The 15,988-nt window shown below is 37.4% G+C and overlaps 1 protein-coding gene across 3 annotated transcripts in view; it reads right to left on the bottom strand.

Moving 5' to 3' along the window:
- The window catches only part of TENM1 (teneurin transmembrane protein 1), a 771,573-nt gene that overhangs the window by 168,557 nt on the left and 587,028 nt on the right, over positions 1–15,988 (bottom strand). For all 3 annotated transcript variants that reach the window (XM_027608817.2, XM_027608819.2, XM_027608818.2), the window contains 3 exons: positions 12,614–12,799; positions 10,999–11,022; positions 8,912–9,058 (listed from right to left, as the gene is read on the bottom strand). In XM_027608817.2, the coding sequence (XP_027464618.1) occupies positions 8,912–9,058; positions 10,999–11,022; positions 12,614–12,799 (357 nt within the window). The remainder of the gene's footprint in view (positions 1–8,911; positions 9,059–10,998; positions 11,023–12,613; positions 12,800–15,988) is intronic.

Below are 15,988 nucleotides of genomic sequence, written 5' to 3'. Positions count from 1 at the left end.
CAAATGGATTAGTGATCATCGGATCGGGCACTCGCAGGTTTCAACCTGTCAGCTACACAATTTGAACTTAGTTTTGAAAAGAAGTCGATTTTAAATAAATAGAAACGCCAAATGGCTTTCAAAACTGAATTCTGAAACCAAACACAGAGCCAATTCAAAACTGGGACTCACATTCTCATCCAGTCAGGGGCTATAAATTCCGAGCTAAAGCTTCATATTTAATAATTGCCTATTATAGAGTGCTGACCCTCTAAGACCTCTGTTTTCTGAGAGAACAGTGAGACTTCTGTTGAATCGAGAAAGGCTACAGGCAGGCAGCCCAATAATGGTATGCAACCCCCAAATTAGAATTCATAGGTAAGCCCAATCCATGGGCAAAGATCTACTTACCAATTATCACATTGGCTAACACTCCATACAGTATGTCTAGACTGTTACAAAGAAGTGCAAATGACAGTCACACTGCATGTGTGGGTTTCTTTCTTTCTTTTTTGGGGGGGACTATTACCAGTTCTTTTATTGTTCTAAAGTGGCAGCTGTGACACCCTCCTGACAGCAAGGTTCAGGGTATCAGATAGGAACAGATCAAACGTTCACTGATTTTACTTTTCGGGCCTGTTCCTTTTTACAAGGAATAAAAATAAAAGCCAAAAGAGAAGGAGGTTAAATTATCTTGAAAGACTAAACACAGCATGCACTGATCCCAGCTTTGCCAACCAGTTAGGGGCGATGCCAGTAGGCTCAAGTGGGGCTGATAAAGATCAAGGACACTGGTGGCTTTCGTATATGTTCCAGTAATTTACTATTAAACTTTTACTTACTAGATGGATGCCCGTGGATGAAAGAACGATCGGACAAGGAATATGAATAATAGACGGAAAACCCACACTATTCTTATCCTTAAAATGAATCCGTAAATATATCTCCTTTTAGGGACAACATTCATATTACCACCTTGAGAGAGACGGACAGCTAGTTCATGATAGAGTATCCAAAAGGATTCGGAAACATGTATAATCAGTTAATATGCCAGGTGTGGCCCGAGGTACTTCCACATCTACGATTTCAACTAATCCCTACAACAACCTTCTTAGGTAGACATTCTCATCTTCATTTACACATAAAGGAGGGGAGGCCAAATGTGGTTGCCCAGTTGGGAGAAATGTGAGAGTCATATCAACTCCCTGTGTTCTGACTACAAATCACGTGGTCAGCAGCAGCATCTAAACGGTATTACTAGTATGACCGGGGCTTCCAAGTACCTGACTAATGTAGGGATTTAGAGCACACACAGAGTGGTTAAGGTCAAAAAAGCAGACTACAATTCTCATCTTACTTCACCACTCACAGTCTAAATGATCCTGGACAAATCATTTCATCTCTTGGATTCTCAACTTCTCACCTACAAGACGGGGATTATAAAATTGCCTACCCCACAGAACTGTTGAAAGGATCACATGCTATAATAATCATAAAGAGTTTGCCATCAACCAAGTTCTATGCTGTACAGACTGCGAAGAGTCTAGGGATAGATTCCTAAGGATAGATGCCAATGGTGTGCAGTGGCAGCTAACAATGTTCAGACCCATTTCTATTGACGGTGCTTTATCACCGGCCAGAGGGCAATTAACTGCCATGTAGCATATTCAGTTTGTTGGAATGTGTTCATTTTGTGAACTCTGCTTGGTTAGGTTGTCAGATAGGTAGGGTCCTGTGTGGCTCTAAATAGACACTAATGCTACAGTAAATCTTTATTCATTGAATTTCACAAATTCACAATTTGTTATCATTTGGACAGGGGCTGGATGGAAGCTTAACCTTTTCAGCATCTAGAGAATAGAGGGGCTGCCAAGCAAATTAATAGTGAAAAAGAAATTGAAGGGCTGATCATTCCAAAGACTCAGTTAAACAAAATCTTCTCAGGCATTTTAGAAACCCATAAAAATGGGCTAATTATAAATCACTCATACATTTTTACTAATGCAGGCCCCTTACCAGGCACTCCCATTAGCTTAGTTGTTGCTCTTACATGCATGGAAGGTAACAGGACCGTATTTCCTTGGGAAATAGTCTATAACTCATTTGATTTTTCATCTATCCAGGCTGACTTTCACCCCAGCATTTTGCTATATTAGTAAGAAGAAAAAGGGAGAGGCTCAAGTGCACTCAGGATTTGACCTGCTCAAATCACTGTTATTGCTATCACCTCATACAATTGACTTCTTCTGGGTCAGGAAAGTAAATTGTTTATATGCCACTAATGTTCATGTCCTCTGGTCCCCGGCTGCCATCAATGGCTTCTCAAATCACTCAGAGTAGAAGCCTGTGTCCTGGCAATGACTTGACTTCCCCACAGTCTGGCTTTTCACTGTCTCTCTCTCTCACCTCTCTGACCTTACCTCCTATTATCCTGTAATCCCCTTCCCCATTATTCCTATGCCTGGAATGTTCTTTACTCCAATATCAACATGGCTCATCCCTCACTTCCTTTAAGTCCAAAAGCCACCTTTTCAGGGAGGCTTTCTCTGACCACCTTATTTAAACCTGCACCCCTGTCCCACACTCGTATCCTTTTCCCCGCTTTAAAAAAAAATTCTCCATCACACTTAGCGTCTTCTATCATACTATTTCTTTTCAAATTTTGGTTTATTGACTGCCTCTCATGATTAGAATGTAAGCTCCATGGAAGCAAGGATGTAGTCTTTTTTTGTTCATTGCTATTTCTGCATTAGAACAGCGCCGGGCTCAAAGTTAGCCTATGTATTGAATGAATAAATGGATGTCCTAAAAGTCCTATTTCTATGACATTTGTAAATTTACCTAGAGATTAATAAATGTTCAACTAATGCATCAAGCAAACATAAGTTATAAACAGATTCTTCATTGATACCACACTTTTATTGCCCTCTTTAAATTGCTATATCTCAAACACTAGCTCATTCATTTTCACCACAGCAAGGTAGGCAGATGTCAAGTATGACTAGCCTTTGTTGATAGATAATGTGACAGATCTAGTCATAGAGTGCTTAGGTGAGTTACAGAGTGTAGATTTTCCAATTTTGTACCTGGAAGATTTTGTATCTGGCATCACTTGGCACTTTAAACGCTCATAACTAAGTGATGATCCTTTAATAAATGGGTTGTTTGGAAACGAGGGGGCTATGGTCAGAAAAGAATAATTAGGACTATGCTTTGTGATGCTAGGTCTTTTGCCCCAGCCAAATCTTAAAAGTAAACATGGAGAGGGTGTCTGGCCCTTAAACAGAGCAAATGTTACCAATTCATTGCTCCTTCTATTTAATTTTCCTATTTATTAAACACTGCAGCATACTGGTGACATTCAAAACATGAGGCTTATTGATCCATGAGCTTATGTGTTCATAATTCACCCATGGTGCTGATTTCTAGATCTAGAAACACTATATCATAAAACAGGCTTGCAAATAGCTATTGTTTTTAATGAATGGTGACTTGTTATGAAGAATGATTCCTGGAAGATCATTCTCTTTTAGGCAATTAACTTATTGATTTTACCAATGAATATAAATATAGACCACTGGAAGAGTTTGTATAAGAGAAGCTTGGAAAGCATGTGAGAAATACTTAAAAGGTCAGGGGAAAAAGGGTTGCTTTGATTAAACACTCTTATTCCACATCTTTTTAACCCCCTTGACAATCATTCCACAGTATCAGAAACCACTTGCCTTCCTCTATAACTAGAGTGAATAAAATGTAATCTTTGTTTGATAACTTATCACACTGTTCTGTATGATCTGGCTAATGCCTACCTTCATATTCTCATTTACGAATCTCTCCTTGGGTCGTATTCCAGCCACAATGACTTGCCTTTCACTTCCTAGAAGAGCCTAGTGCACTTCCACTGCAGGGCCTTTGTACATGCTGTTTCCTTGGCCTGGAGCATTCTGCTCCTGACTCAGGTGAGGCCTCCCTTACCATGTAGACTTGGCTAGATCCCCCTATACATGTTTATAGCATTCTAAAAATTTTTACAGCACTCTTTACAGTTGTAAATATGTAGCTGTTTATGTCGTTTCTTATTTAATATCTGTCTCCCTTCCTATACCATAAGTTCCATGAAGGCAGAAACTTGTCTTGTCATTTGCTCCCTAAAGCCAAGCACAATACTTGGCACAAAGTAGTAATAAATGAATGGAAAATTGGGTACACTCCATATGAAATGTCTGGCTGAAAGATGCACACTTGGGGTCAAACCTTCAGATCAGCACCATCCAATAAAATTTCTTCCCGATGATGGGAATTGCTCTAGATCTGTGCTAATAAGTAGTCACTAGGCTCATGTGGCTATTGAGCCCTTGAGATGTGCCTTGTGCAGCTGAGAAACTGAATTTTTATTTTACTTATTTTATTTTGTTTTTTAATCAGAGAAAGAGAGTGAGTACAAGCAGGGAGAGTGCCAGGCAGAGGCAGAAGCAGGCTCCCCACTGAGCAAGGAGCCTGATGCGGGACTCGATCCCAGGACCCTAGGATCATGACCTGAGCCGAAGGCAGACACTTAACCGGCTGAGGCACCCAGGCATCCCAAGAAACAGAATTTTTAAAGATTTATTTTAGAGAGAGAGAGGGAGGGAGGGAGAGAGAGAAAGCGAGCAAGTGTGGGGGGAGGGGCAGAGGGAGAGGGAGAGAGGATCTCAAGCAGACTCCCCACTGAGCACTGAACTGGACGTGGGGCTTGATCTCATGACCCTGAGATCATGACTTGAGCTGAAACCAAGAGTTGGACACTTAACTGACTGAGCCACTCAGGCGCCCCAAGAAACAGATTTTTAAATGTTATTTAAGTTAAATTGAAATAGTCATGTGATTAGTAGCCACCATATCAGACAGTGCAGATTTTGATATCTCCAAATGTTTAGATGTTGGATGGCCTATAAACTTAGCTGAACAAGAGAAAGAATTTTGAAATTTTTATGAAGTCCTATTTATCATTATTTTTCCTATTGTGGTTTCTTTCCTTGCTTTTATGTCTAAGAAGTCCTTTCCTGTCTTGAGATCTGTCACCTATATTTTCTTCTAACTGTGTTTGAGGTTTTCTTACCTTTAACTCATTAATCAGCTGGAGTGTTTTTATTTATCTTATTTTTTTGGAATATGCTAGAAATTGAAAACCTAAGGTTTTTTTTTTTCTTAGTAGTTGTCTCAGCACCATTTATTTCATAATGCTTCTTTTCCCTACTGATAATCCACTAAATTTTTATTTGTACTGGTGTGTGTGACAGAGCTTTTATTCGCTTGTTCTGATCTGTCTGTTCTTCCATTGGTACCACTTTGTTTTAATTATCATAGCTTTAAAATATTCTTTAATGTCTGATAGTTTGAGCTTGTTCTATTTGTTTTAGCTATTCTGATTCAGCTGGTGTAATGTCTAAACTTTTTTTCTTCTGTCAATTCATATGTGCATGTAACATAGGTGATCACATTTTCTAAACCCCAAATCGGTACACACGATTAACACATGAAACTGTGGTCATCATTCACATTAATATTAAGTCTCCTCCTCCAAGCACAGGGTTGTGCACATGGTAGGTGCTTTTGGACTAAAAGGAAATGAGGTCGAGGCATTTGATAAGTTCATAATTTCTATGGTAATGAGTTCTTATATACACAATGCTTAAGATAGCTTTCCTTGTTTTGCATGTTAAGAAAAAATCCAAAGGTTATTTGTTCTCTGTTCTGTTCTTACTGTTCAAGGAGCTTTTAGGTAGTTCCTAGACCAGCTGTGTCACCCACATATTCAATACAGCCCAATTAGCTACTAAGAGTCACAATGCATTGAATCAGAGTGTAACTAAAGTCAAAGCTGCAGGAAACAGCAGCTATACTAATGAGTATTCAAAGCTGATTAGAATGCAAAAAAATCCAGCCATTCTTTAAGGATCAGCTATAATATGGAGCAATCAGGTAGCAGCTACTTGAAGAAATTGCTTGAAAGTGATTTTTTTTGATTGGGAAGATTTCCTAAGGATTACATTTTAAAAATGAGGGCCATTTTCCCCCCCAAAAGGTTCAATTGGCGCTGATTTAATTAAAGCACACACGCACACACACACACACACACGCACAAACAAGTATGCAAATATTAATCATTAGTCATATTCAACTAAATGAATCCAGTCATTCTGGATAGCTGGAAAGCTGAAACCACCAAATGAAGGACATTTAATGTATTCTTAGGGATAATATTTAAACAGCATAGGAATCAAATTATTGTCCAAAACCTCAGTCATGGGGCTTTCAGAGGTTATTTAATCCATCTTTCCATCTCAGGGTAGAACCAGATGTATATTTATCATCAATATCATTTTAATCCTACTAAAGGAAAAAATGGTAATTGGAAGTCTCCAGGAGGCTTCCCCTGCTACTCCCTAAAGAAACAATCATAAAAATACAGTGAACTCAAATCAGGGTTGTTGATTTTTGAATTCCACATAGATACACAGTTTTAAAGGAATGTTCAGAGGTCAATACATATTTAGCAAAATCTTCTATACCTTTTGTGTCTCTATATACCACAGATATTAAGAATTGATAATCCATTAATTCATTAATATTTAATTGATCCATTCATTAAACATTTTTGGCTGCCTCAAGGTGACCTTGAGGCCATAAAAATGCTTGATAATTAAATATTCAATTATTTTTATCAAGTTGTACTTTATTAAGGCAGGAAACTTATTTTGGCTTAACCCTGAGTTAGAAATTATAATCATAGAGGTTGTTAAAGTATTTTCTGAGCATAAACCTTTTACTCAATATATCAACTGAGAAATCTCTATTATGACCTCAAATCCTTTTTGGAATGAGGCAGACCACTAAGGTTTATACCCTGGTTTTATCATTTCTTTGTTATATGATCTTGAGCAACTCATTTAACTTCTCTGTGCCTTGGCTTCCTAATTTGTGAAGTAGTATATTAATAGTAGTTCCTGCCTCATGGGGATTAAATGAAATAATTCACATAAAGGACTCAGCACTGTGCCTTGTACATAGTAAATCCTAAATACAAGTATGCTAATCTTACTAGTGATTATATTATATTACATTATATCAGAGATTTCATGGGAAAGTAAAGTGAAGATGAATCTTGAAGGGCCATAAGAGTCCAGGAAATAATTGATCAGTGCACCATTTAATTGAAAATCTCACTCTGGCTTCCCAAATAAAAAAATTTTTCAATTTTTTTTCTCATTCAACATTATTTATTTTTATTATTTTCTTAAATATATTTTTTAAATTTAAATTCAATTAAAAAATTAACATATAATGTATTAGTTGTTTCAGAGGTATAGGCCTGTGATTCATCAGTCTTATATCACACCCAGTGCTCATTACATCACATGCCCTCCTTAATGCCCATTACCCAGTTACCCCATCTCTCCACCCCTTTCCCCTCCAGCAACTGTCAGTTTGTTTCCTATGATTAAGAGTCTCTTATGGTTTGTCCCCCTCTCTGGTTTCGTCTTGTTTTATTTTTTTCCTCTCTTCCCCAAAACTTTTCAATTTAGATAGGTAGTAAACAGTCTCTTCCAAAAATGGGCTGTTATCCTATGTCTACTGTATGTGTATGTGTTCTATGCATGTGAAGGGGAAGAGGGGGACAGTTTATCATCTTTTAAGGAGTTCACATGAACTGTCTCATTTCATATTTACAATAACCCTATGAGAGAGTTAATATTATTATCAATCCCACTTCAGAAATAAGGAAATTGAAACACAGAGATATCAAGAACCTTTTCCCAAATCATACAGCAGCCAGTAAGTACATAGCAGCCAGAAAGTTTAACTTCAAAGCCCTGTGCACCGAATCACAAAGTTGCTTCCACTTAAAGTTCATAAAGTCTTGTCACTTTTGAGGTAAACTGCTGGCCAGAACCAGTAAAGGGGGAAACTCTTACATCCAGCAATCCTCAAACTAGGATTGCTACCTTATTGATTTAAGCCTCATGTTTGGATTCAAATGACAAAGTGTATAATTGTCTAAGCAGATATAGAAACCAGAGGAATCAAATTTAATGACCTACTTCATCTTAAGCTAATATACAAGATTAGAAAGAAAACTTTTTTATTAACTTCATGTTTCCTTGAGTCGAAAGAAAGAAGAAAGGGAGGATTTGTTGTTTTAGGTTCATTCAGAGGTGATCTGAGCTGTTTTGAGGCCTGATTGAACAATATATTAGACACTTTGGTTTGTTTGACTAAAAAAGGAGTGGTTAGGTTACCCTGAGGCCTTGGAGCCAATATGGCTTTTGAAAACATCATGGGCAACTCTTGAATTAAATATAAAAATTCTACTGTGAATTGTCTTGATGCTGTGTCCTTTGAACGATACAAAGCATTACTAAAAGGTAGAGACACAAAAGGTTGCTCTAAATAAGAATGAAGAAAATGATTTCACAGTGTGTATAGTGTAAGCATCTGACAGTTTGAACAGGGGTACATGTATATAATAAATGGTATAATAAATGCCACAGATACGGGAGGCGGAGAGGTTGTAATCGTTAAGAAAACAGACTCTGATGTCATATAGACCTGAACTGGAACCAGGGTTCTATGACTCTCTAGTTGTGTGACCTTGGAAAAGTCACATACTATCCCCACTCCAAGCATTAGCTTTTCCATCTAGAAGTAGGAAAAGTAGTGCCCATACCTCATGGTATTGTGAGAATTAAATGAGATATAATAATGCATGCAGAATTTGTAATATTGTCTGATGGTAGTAAATATTCAATAAACCATGATTTAAAAAGTAGTATGGCCTTATATAGCTCAATATCGCTTATACGAAGGGTTCCCAATTTTCACTCTTGGCCAAATTGGTCATCACTGTGCTGGGCTATTCCTTTCTCATACTGACATTTTGTAAATAACTCACCTCCATCATTGTCCAAGTTATCTCCACAAAGCATTTCCATGACAACATTGCAGCCTGTCCCACTCCAACCCACCTGACACACACAGTGCCAACCATTTTGATCCAGGGTACATCTCCCATTTCCAAAGCAGAGCCCCGGGCAGCCATCTGTAAAGACAGCAGAGAATAACAATCATGGAGACATCAGAATGGGATTGGCCAACAATGATGTATCTACCTATAGGAAAGCATCTAATCGCTTGGGCTCCCCTCAGATGAGGTGTTGAATAAATGGAAAAGGAACTTGCTTGCTTAAAGACCTTCCCAGGGAACTTGTTATCCCTAACTCGGCTGTGCTTTTCCTTAGAGAGCCAATTAAGCATTATTAATGCTAGCCCCGATTCCCAACCTCTGGTGTAGGTAAGATGAAAACTACGATGGGGACAAAAAAATGTTTTTTTGTTTCTCTTTGAAAAAATGAATCTTCTCAGCTCAATCAAAACTGGATGGATGATATTGTATCTAGTTGTGGCCAATAAGCTGGGAAAGGACAGCAGTTTCTATGAAAAGAAACTTCCCCTAACTACTTCCAGTTTGTACTGATTTTTCCCTTGTGAGTCACTGTTTCAGGACTTCAGTATGTTGGTACACAGTTCAGACCATGCCATTAAAAATTTGTCCATATAAATGACTTAGAAATGTGCTGCAGTTGCTTTATGTTTATTTGGCTTTTTTCTTTAAGATTATCATTGATCAGAGGGCTAAGGATTAAATTTTTTATTTATCTGGTATCTCGCATAGAAGCTAGCATAATAATATTAAGCCTGTAGTAGGTGCTCAACAAATGTTAATGGAATTAATGCGTGCCAAATTGAGACTTTCAGAATTCTAGAGAATGACTGGATAGAGTCAAGAGGAAATTGTTGTGCTTAAATGACTTCTACCCATTGATAAACCGCAAACACTAACAATGGTGTCTATTTAGACTTTTAATTTCTCTGGGCTGCCCTACTCTTTCTACTAATAGTTCAGAGTTAGGCCATTCCAAAGGGCATCTGTGTATGTGCCAAGTGTTCAGTGGACAGATGAACAGGGATGGCAATAATAGCATATAGCTTCTGGAATTTTCCCAGTAGCAGCACAAGACCAGATCTGCATTTTACTGGAGAGAATTCAATCAATATTTTTTTTTCATTTGCTGTCTTTGAAAGAAAATCCCAGAAGTATAAAGAGCAAAATAATTTTTCAAAAATCTGTAGACATAATCCAATGTTCCTTCCAAATGGTTTTCTAAGTAACTATCAACAGACCAGGCGAAGAAACAACTTTAAAATAAAATGACAGATGGCTGTTAGAAAATATGAAGACTCTCTCTCATTATATATATTATATGTAAATATATATATATATTCCTCAAGAAGTGGTACAGGATGAATATATATATAGGTTTAAGAAAGAATTTATCTAGCTCCATTCATCTAGTTCCATTATCATAGATATACAATGGATACAGAGAAATCAGGGATAACTTGGAACATAGTCAACCTTCTGAGGTTGAGGTAAAGAAGGCACCAGGATATCTGACAGAAAAACCCTTATTGTCTCTATCAAAGGCAGACCCTTGGGGGGATGCACGATGGGTTACTTATAAGGGAAGAAATCTTCTGCCCTTGAAAGGATACTGCACATGGACTTAGAGCCATATTGTTATGTTAAAGAAAATGTTCAGCTGTCTATCCAAACCTAGTTCATTTAATAATTACCTGCCTCTGTTATACATACAGACACATGCACACACACACACACACACACACACACACACAATTCCATAGAAAGACAAAGAAAAACAGTTCTTAAAACTGCTTGTCAATCCATTATATACTATGGCAAAAAAAATGACTCTTTGATGCTGGAAAAACAAATTATTTTTTAGTCAGACCATTTATTATCATGAACCTGACAATATCACACTTAAGGAAGCCTGCTGGAAGTAAAAACACAAACCCAAAACACACACACACACACACCCCACCCACCCTTCCTTTCCCACATGCGTATTTTCCATTTACAATATTTTTCTGTTATAAAATGAGTGAGAAGAATCTTACCTCGGACAGCATCTAAGTAGTGAGCTAAAAGAAGGGGAAAAGAGTGATTGAATGAATTTCTGGGAGACCACAGTTATCCAACATGTACTAATGGTCTACCATCTGTTGCCTGGGAGGAGAACAGCAAACTGTGAGCTGCCGAAATGCCGACAGCTCACAAGTTGGTACATGGGCCTGTGTAGTTCAGGAATAATATTTTCTGTGGGAAAGATATTAATGGCTTTTGTGCAAGAAACTCTATTAGGTTTCCTAAAAAAGTGTCATATTTCATTAAAAGTATAAGAACTGCGTTTTTACATTTCAGTAATAACTTTCGTGAAAGAGCACTCGCTTGAACTTCTTACTAGTAATATCTTTAGAAGGGAGTTCTGGAGTAACCACCTCCCATAATCATCACAATATTTAAATCCTCTTATGTGAAGGCAATAAACTTACTGTAGTGCGGGAATGTAATTACAGCCACTGCATCGGAGTCTCACCCCTCACCACCTTTTTAATGAATCTTAAGTATTTTCCACAGTCACAGAACAAGACTTACCGTACCTTTAGTAGAGTAGTAATGCAGTTTATTAAGATTTTATGTTATATATGTTATATATAGTATACATTACTTTGGCAGGTCCTGACTGTTATAACAAAATACTTTTACCTAAAAATGAGAGCGGTCGTACAGTCTGGTGGGGGGAAAAAAGCCCACAAACAATGAATTGGGTATCCAGAGGCCCACGCTTGCCTTTGTTCTGCATGGGATGTCTGTGTGCTCATGGAATGCCACAGAAACACTCTGTGACCTGCTTTCCTTAGCTGAACAATGAGATTTGTACTTGTCCATCTATACATGAAGGAGGCCTTTGTGGCAGATACATGTATGTGTCAAGGACTTGGATTTTTTTTTTTCAGAAGAATAAAAGTATTTTAAAATTGAAACTCTAGTTATTATTACTGTTTTTTATAGTGTGAAGACCACATGATAGATTTATTACATAGGCTTTCTCATACCCACAGATGGTTCTCCCAGGCAGCATCCTCAAAATTAGTGAAAGTCGTGACAAGGGGTGGGAGAGGGTAGATGCCTCAGTTACGAACTCTTTATACTACCCGATAAACAATTCAACACAGATGTTCTATTGATGGTAGGTCAGGAGTGCCTTCCTCATATACTTTAAAGACAGCTCCTAATGATATCGAATGGCCTCTGTTAAAGTAGTCCCGTTTAATGAAATTGCCTCTAAGTGCTTTCAAGTGAAACAACCTATACTTTTCAAAAGGAAAAATGGGCAGTGAATGTTATGTTCACAACAAAAGCACTTCTCTTATTAACTAATGACACTTTATTCCAATGTATCATCTTTCATTTGGGTAACTCAATGCACCAGAAAACAGAAAATATAAGGAATACTGAAGTAATGAGCAAAGAAATGACACAAGAAAGAAGATACTATCAACAAAAGAGGAATACTGCCAGTTAACCAAACTTTCAAACTTATGGCTAACCCTTCGCCCTTTTCTCTCCTCCAACCTCAGATTCTATGAAAAGCCTGGTGATTGATCACTAACATGCTTTTTCTTCTTCAATTAATCCAATGTACTTTGTTCAAAGTATGGCGGTACTTACCAATTGTGCAGTGGTCGCCCTCCCATCCAGGGCTACACTCACATTTTCCATCTTTGCACTGGCCATGCTCGGCACAGTGAGAATGACAGGAGCGTTCTTCACATGTTGGTCCTACCCAGCCTTCTTCACACTGGCAAATTCCTTTTGAGCAGACTCCATGGCTACCACACTCCATGGTACAGAGCTCTGTGGGAAATTCAAAGAAGATATATTTACATATTTTATTAAAACCAGAGTCTATTCTTTCCAAAAGACATTAGAATTACCAAAAATCCCACTCTATATTTATATTTTAAATATATAAACCAAATGTCACAAAGACCTCTAGCATTTCAGTGAATTTGCAAGGAACTCTATAAAAAAGATAGTTAAGTCTCTAAGTATAAAATAAACCTTAAGTCAAATTGATTTTGAAAAGTCCATAAAATGATAATGGCATTCAAGGCTTAGAAATGAAGTCAGTGCCAAACAAATGTCAAGTGAGTTTCACTAAAAGTTCATTAAGATCACAAATAATGTTATAAGGATTTTATGATGCTGTAAGCAATCATTGGGGAAAACACACACACATAGTAAAATGGTGCTCTAACTTCATTCAGGAAGAGAGGTTCTACAATTGGAAAGATAGCTTTCTAATAAAATTTATAATATGCAAAAGGTAAAGCTGCCAATTATGGTAATCAACTGGTTTCCCTGAACATACAAACAATATCTGCATTTGCTCTAGGCATTTAAAATGAATCCTGGTTGATTAAAATACAGTCTTATCTTGAAATGTCATTCATTATTTGGCCAATATAATCAAGTTGTATACTGGCTCTGCCGAGGTTCTCTCCTCTGTCCCCTTGACTTTTTGTTGAGACATGCTGAATATTAATAAGGTTATGACAGTAGAGAAGCTAAAGTAAAAGTTTGGCAAACCTTTTTCTTGACTGAATACCCTTGCTGGAGGAAGAAATGGGGGATAAAAGCCTATAGAAAGAACACAAAAGGAATAATGCAATAGGTTTTGGGTACAATTGGCCATATACTCTTGAAAGAAACAGAGTGTTCTGGAGCCAAGTCATCTATGTTTCATAATCTCAAATTTTGAAACTGGTTTTATATATTTAGAAGTATTGACATGTGATGATATCAGTATTACCCTGTATTACCTGTAACAAGGCTCTTTCTATGTAACAAAAGTTTCTACTGTACAGATAGCAGAGTTATTTTTCAGTGGGTGAGAATATTCTTCTGATAAAGCCATGGGTATAGATTTTATTACTATCTAAATCAATTTGTTCACTAATTCATTCACAAGTATTCTCTGTGGGTCAAGGTATGATAGAAAGAACAGTGGATATGAAATAAGGATTCCTCTGCATAAAAGCTGTGTACCCTTAGGAAAATTACTAACATGCTCTCTTAATTTCTGCTTGTGTAACTACACAACGGAAGTAATAATACTTATATCTCACAGGATCACTGGACAGATCTGAGACATGTTTTGGAGGTAGAACCAATAGGAGTTCCTCAAGACTGGATATGAAGGAAGGGGAAAAATGAGAGTTTTGGCTTAAACAAGTGGGTGGATACTGCTGCCATTAATGAAATGGGAAAGGCTAAGGGAAGAATAAGGGTAGAAGATCAAACATTAACCTTGAGATAATGTGTAGACAGCCAAATGAATTTAACAGGCCAGGGCTGGAGATGCGAAATTGGCAATCATTAGCACATAGGTGGTATTTAAAGGCATGAGGCTAGATGACATCCCTAAGGAGAGAGGATAGACAACCCTTGGAATAAGCCCTGAGGTATCCCATTATTTAAAGACGAGGTATTAAAAACAGGAAGCATTGGGGTACCTGACTGGCTCAGTCAGAAGAGCATGTGACTCTTAATCTCAGAGTCCTGAGTTTGAGCCTCACGTTCAGTGTAGAGATTACTTAAAAAAACAAAACAAAACAAAACAAAACTAAAAAAGGAGGAACCATCAAAAGGAGACTGGGAAGGAGAGGCAGTGAGTGATAGGAGGAAATCCAGGAGATTGTGGTCTAACTAACTCCAGAAGAAGACCATTTTTCAAGAAGAAGAGAGTAGCTAGCAGTATAACATTACTGAGAGGTCAAGTGAGATTTGGGCGGAGAAGTGTCCATTGAATTTATCAATACAGAAATTGTTGGTGGCTTTAGCAATAGCTGTATTGATAAGGTAGCAGTTGTAAAGTCAGATTTGAATGGGCAGAAGAGTGAATGGAAAACTGTGTGTGGGGTCAACAGATAGTAAGAAAAGTATAGAACCAAGAAAATACAAAAAAGGGGGGCTTTGCCTAATAAATGGTAGTTCAAGTAGGTTGATCTTGAAATAACACCTACTCTCTATATCTTGGTTCTGAATCTATAATTGATAATCTGGATTTCTAATTTCTGTTCTTGTCATGAATCTGAGGTTATAATTATGCTCCCTTAATAGCCTTCCCCAAGGCTGAACTGAAAGGGCCTTTCTAAGATCAGGGAGCTAAACGGGTCAAAGTCAATCAAGTCAGAGCTAACAGAAACAATCAGAGGCAAATTTTTGTGTATATTGCTTTATACAACTATAAAATTTAGGCACAGAAAAATATTTCCATCATTCTGGTGATTTCCTGAAAAGTAACAGGACTAGATGAACAGTATCAGCAAAATGGCAGACTAGCTTATCCTTAAAGCACCCCAATATAAACCTTAGAACTGTTGAATATAATGTAATAATTTTTAAAATTGCATGTCTTGGCTCACAAGAAACAGAATTATCAAATGCCAGAAGCAAAGATGATGCTAACAGCCAAAGAAATAAGCATATAAGTCAACCTTCTGGCAGCTCTGAGTGGTTATCATACCCAGTAATGACTAGGGGCTTGGGTATCTATGTCCACAGAGGAAAAAGGGATGAGATTTTTGGCCCATTAAGATAGGGAGTTAGACTGAAATCCCTGCAGAAAGTAAGGACCCTTGAAGGGATGCAGTCTTAGTGAGATGGGGACTAATAAACTCTATCCACTAGCCCAGAGAGATGGCAAGGAAGCATTAACTATAATGATAATAATAATATCATTAATAGTAATAAATCTGGGAGTTAGAAAACAATATTAAACAAAATACTACCTAATAATAATATGTGCAATAGAGTGTCCTGAATGAAATATTTCTAAAACTTTTCAGGAGTTAAGTAAGATATTGTGTCAAATATGCATATAAAAATTTAAAGGTGGAATTGTTTCTAGTAATTGTGACCTCAGTAATTTTTACTATTCTGTCCTGATGGAAACTGGAAAATTTAGACAAAATATATTTAAAAATTGTTGGACATTACTGGAGTTCACCAAAGAGTAAAGAGTTACTGGGCCACATTCTA

This window comes from Zalophus californianus, chromosome X (assembly GCF_009762305.2).
Source record: "Zalophus californianus isolate mZalCal1 chromosome X, mZalCal1.pri.v2, whole genome shotgun sequence".
NCBI lineage: Eukaryota > Metazoa > Chordata > Mammalia > Carnivora > Otariidae > Zalophus > Zalophus californianus.
Note: the sequence above shows the minus strand (reverse complement) of the source record. Positions and strands in the feature narration are given on the sequence as shown.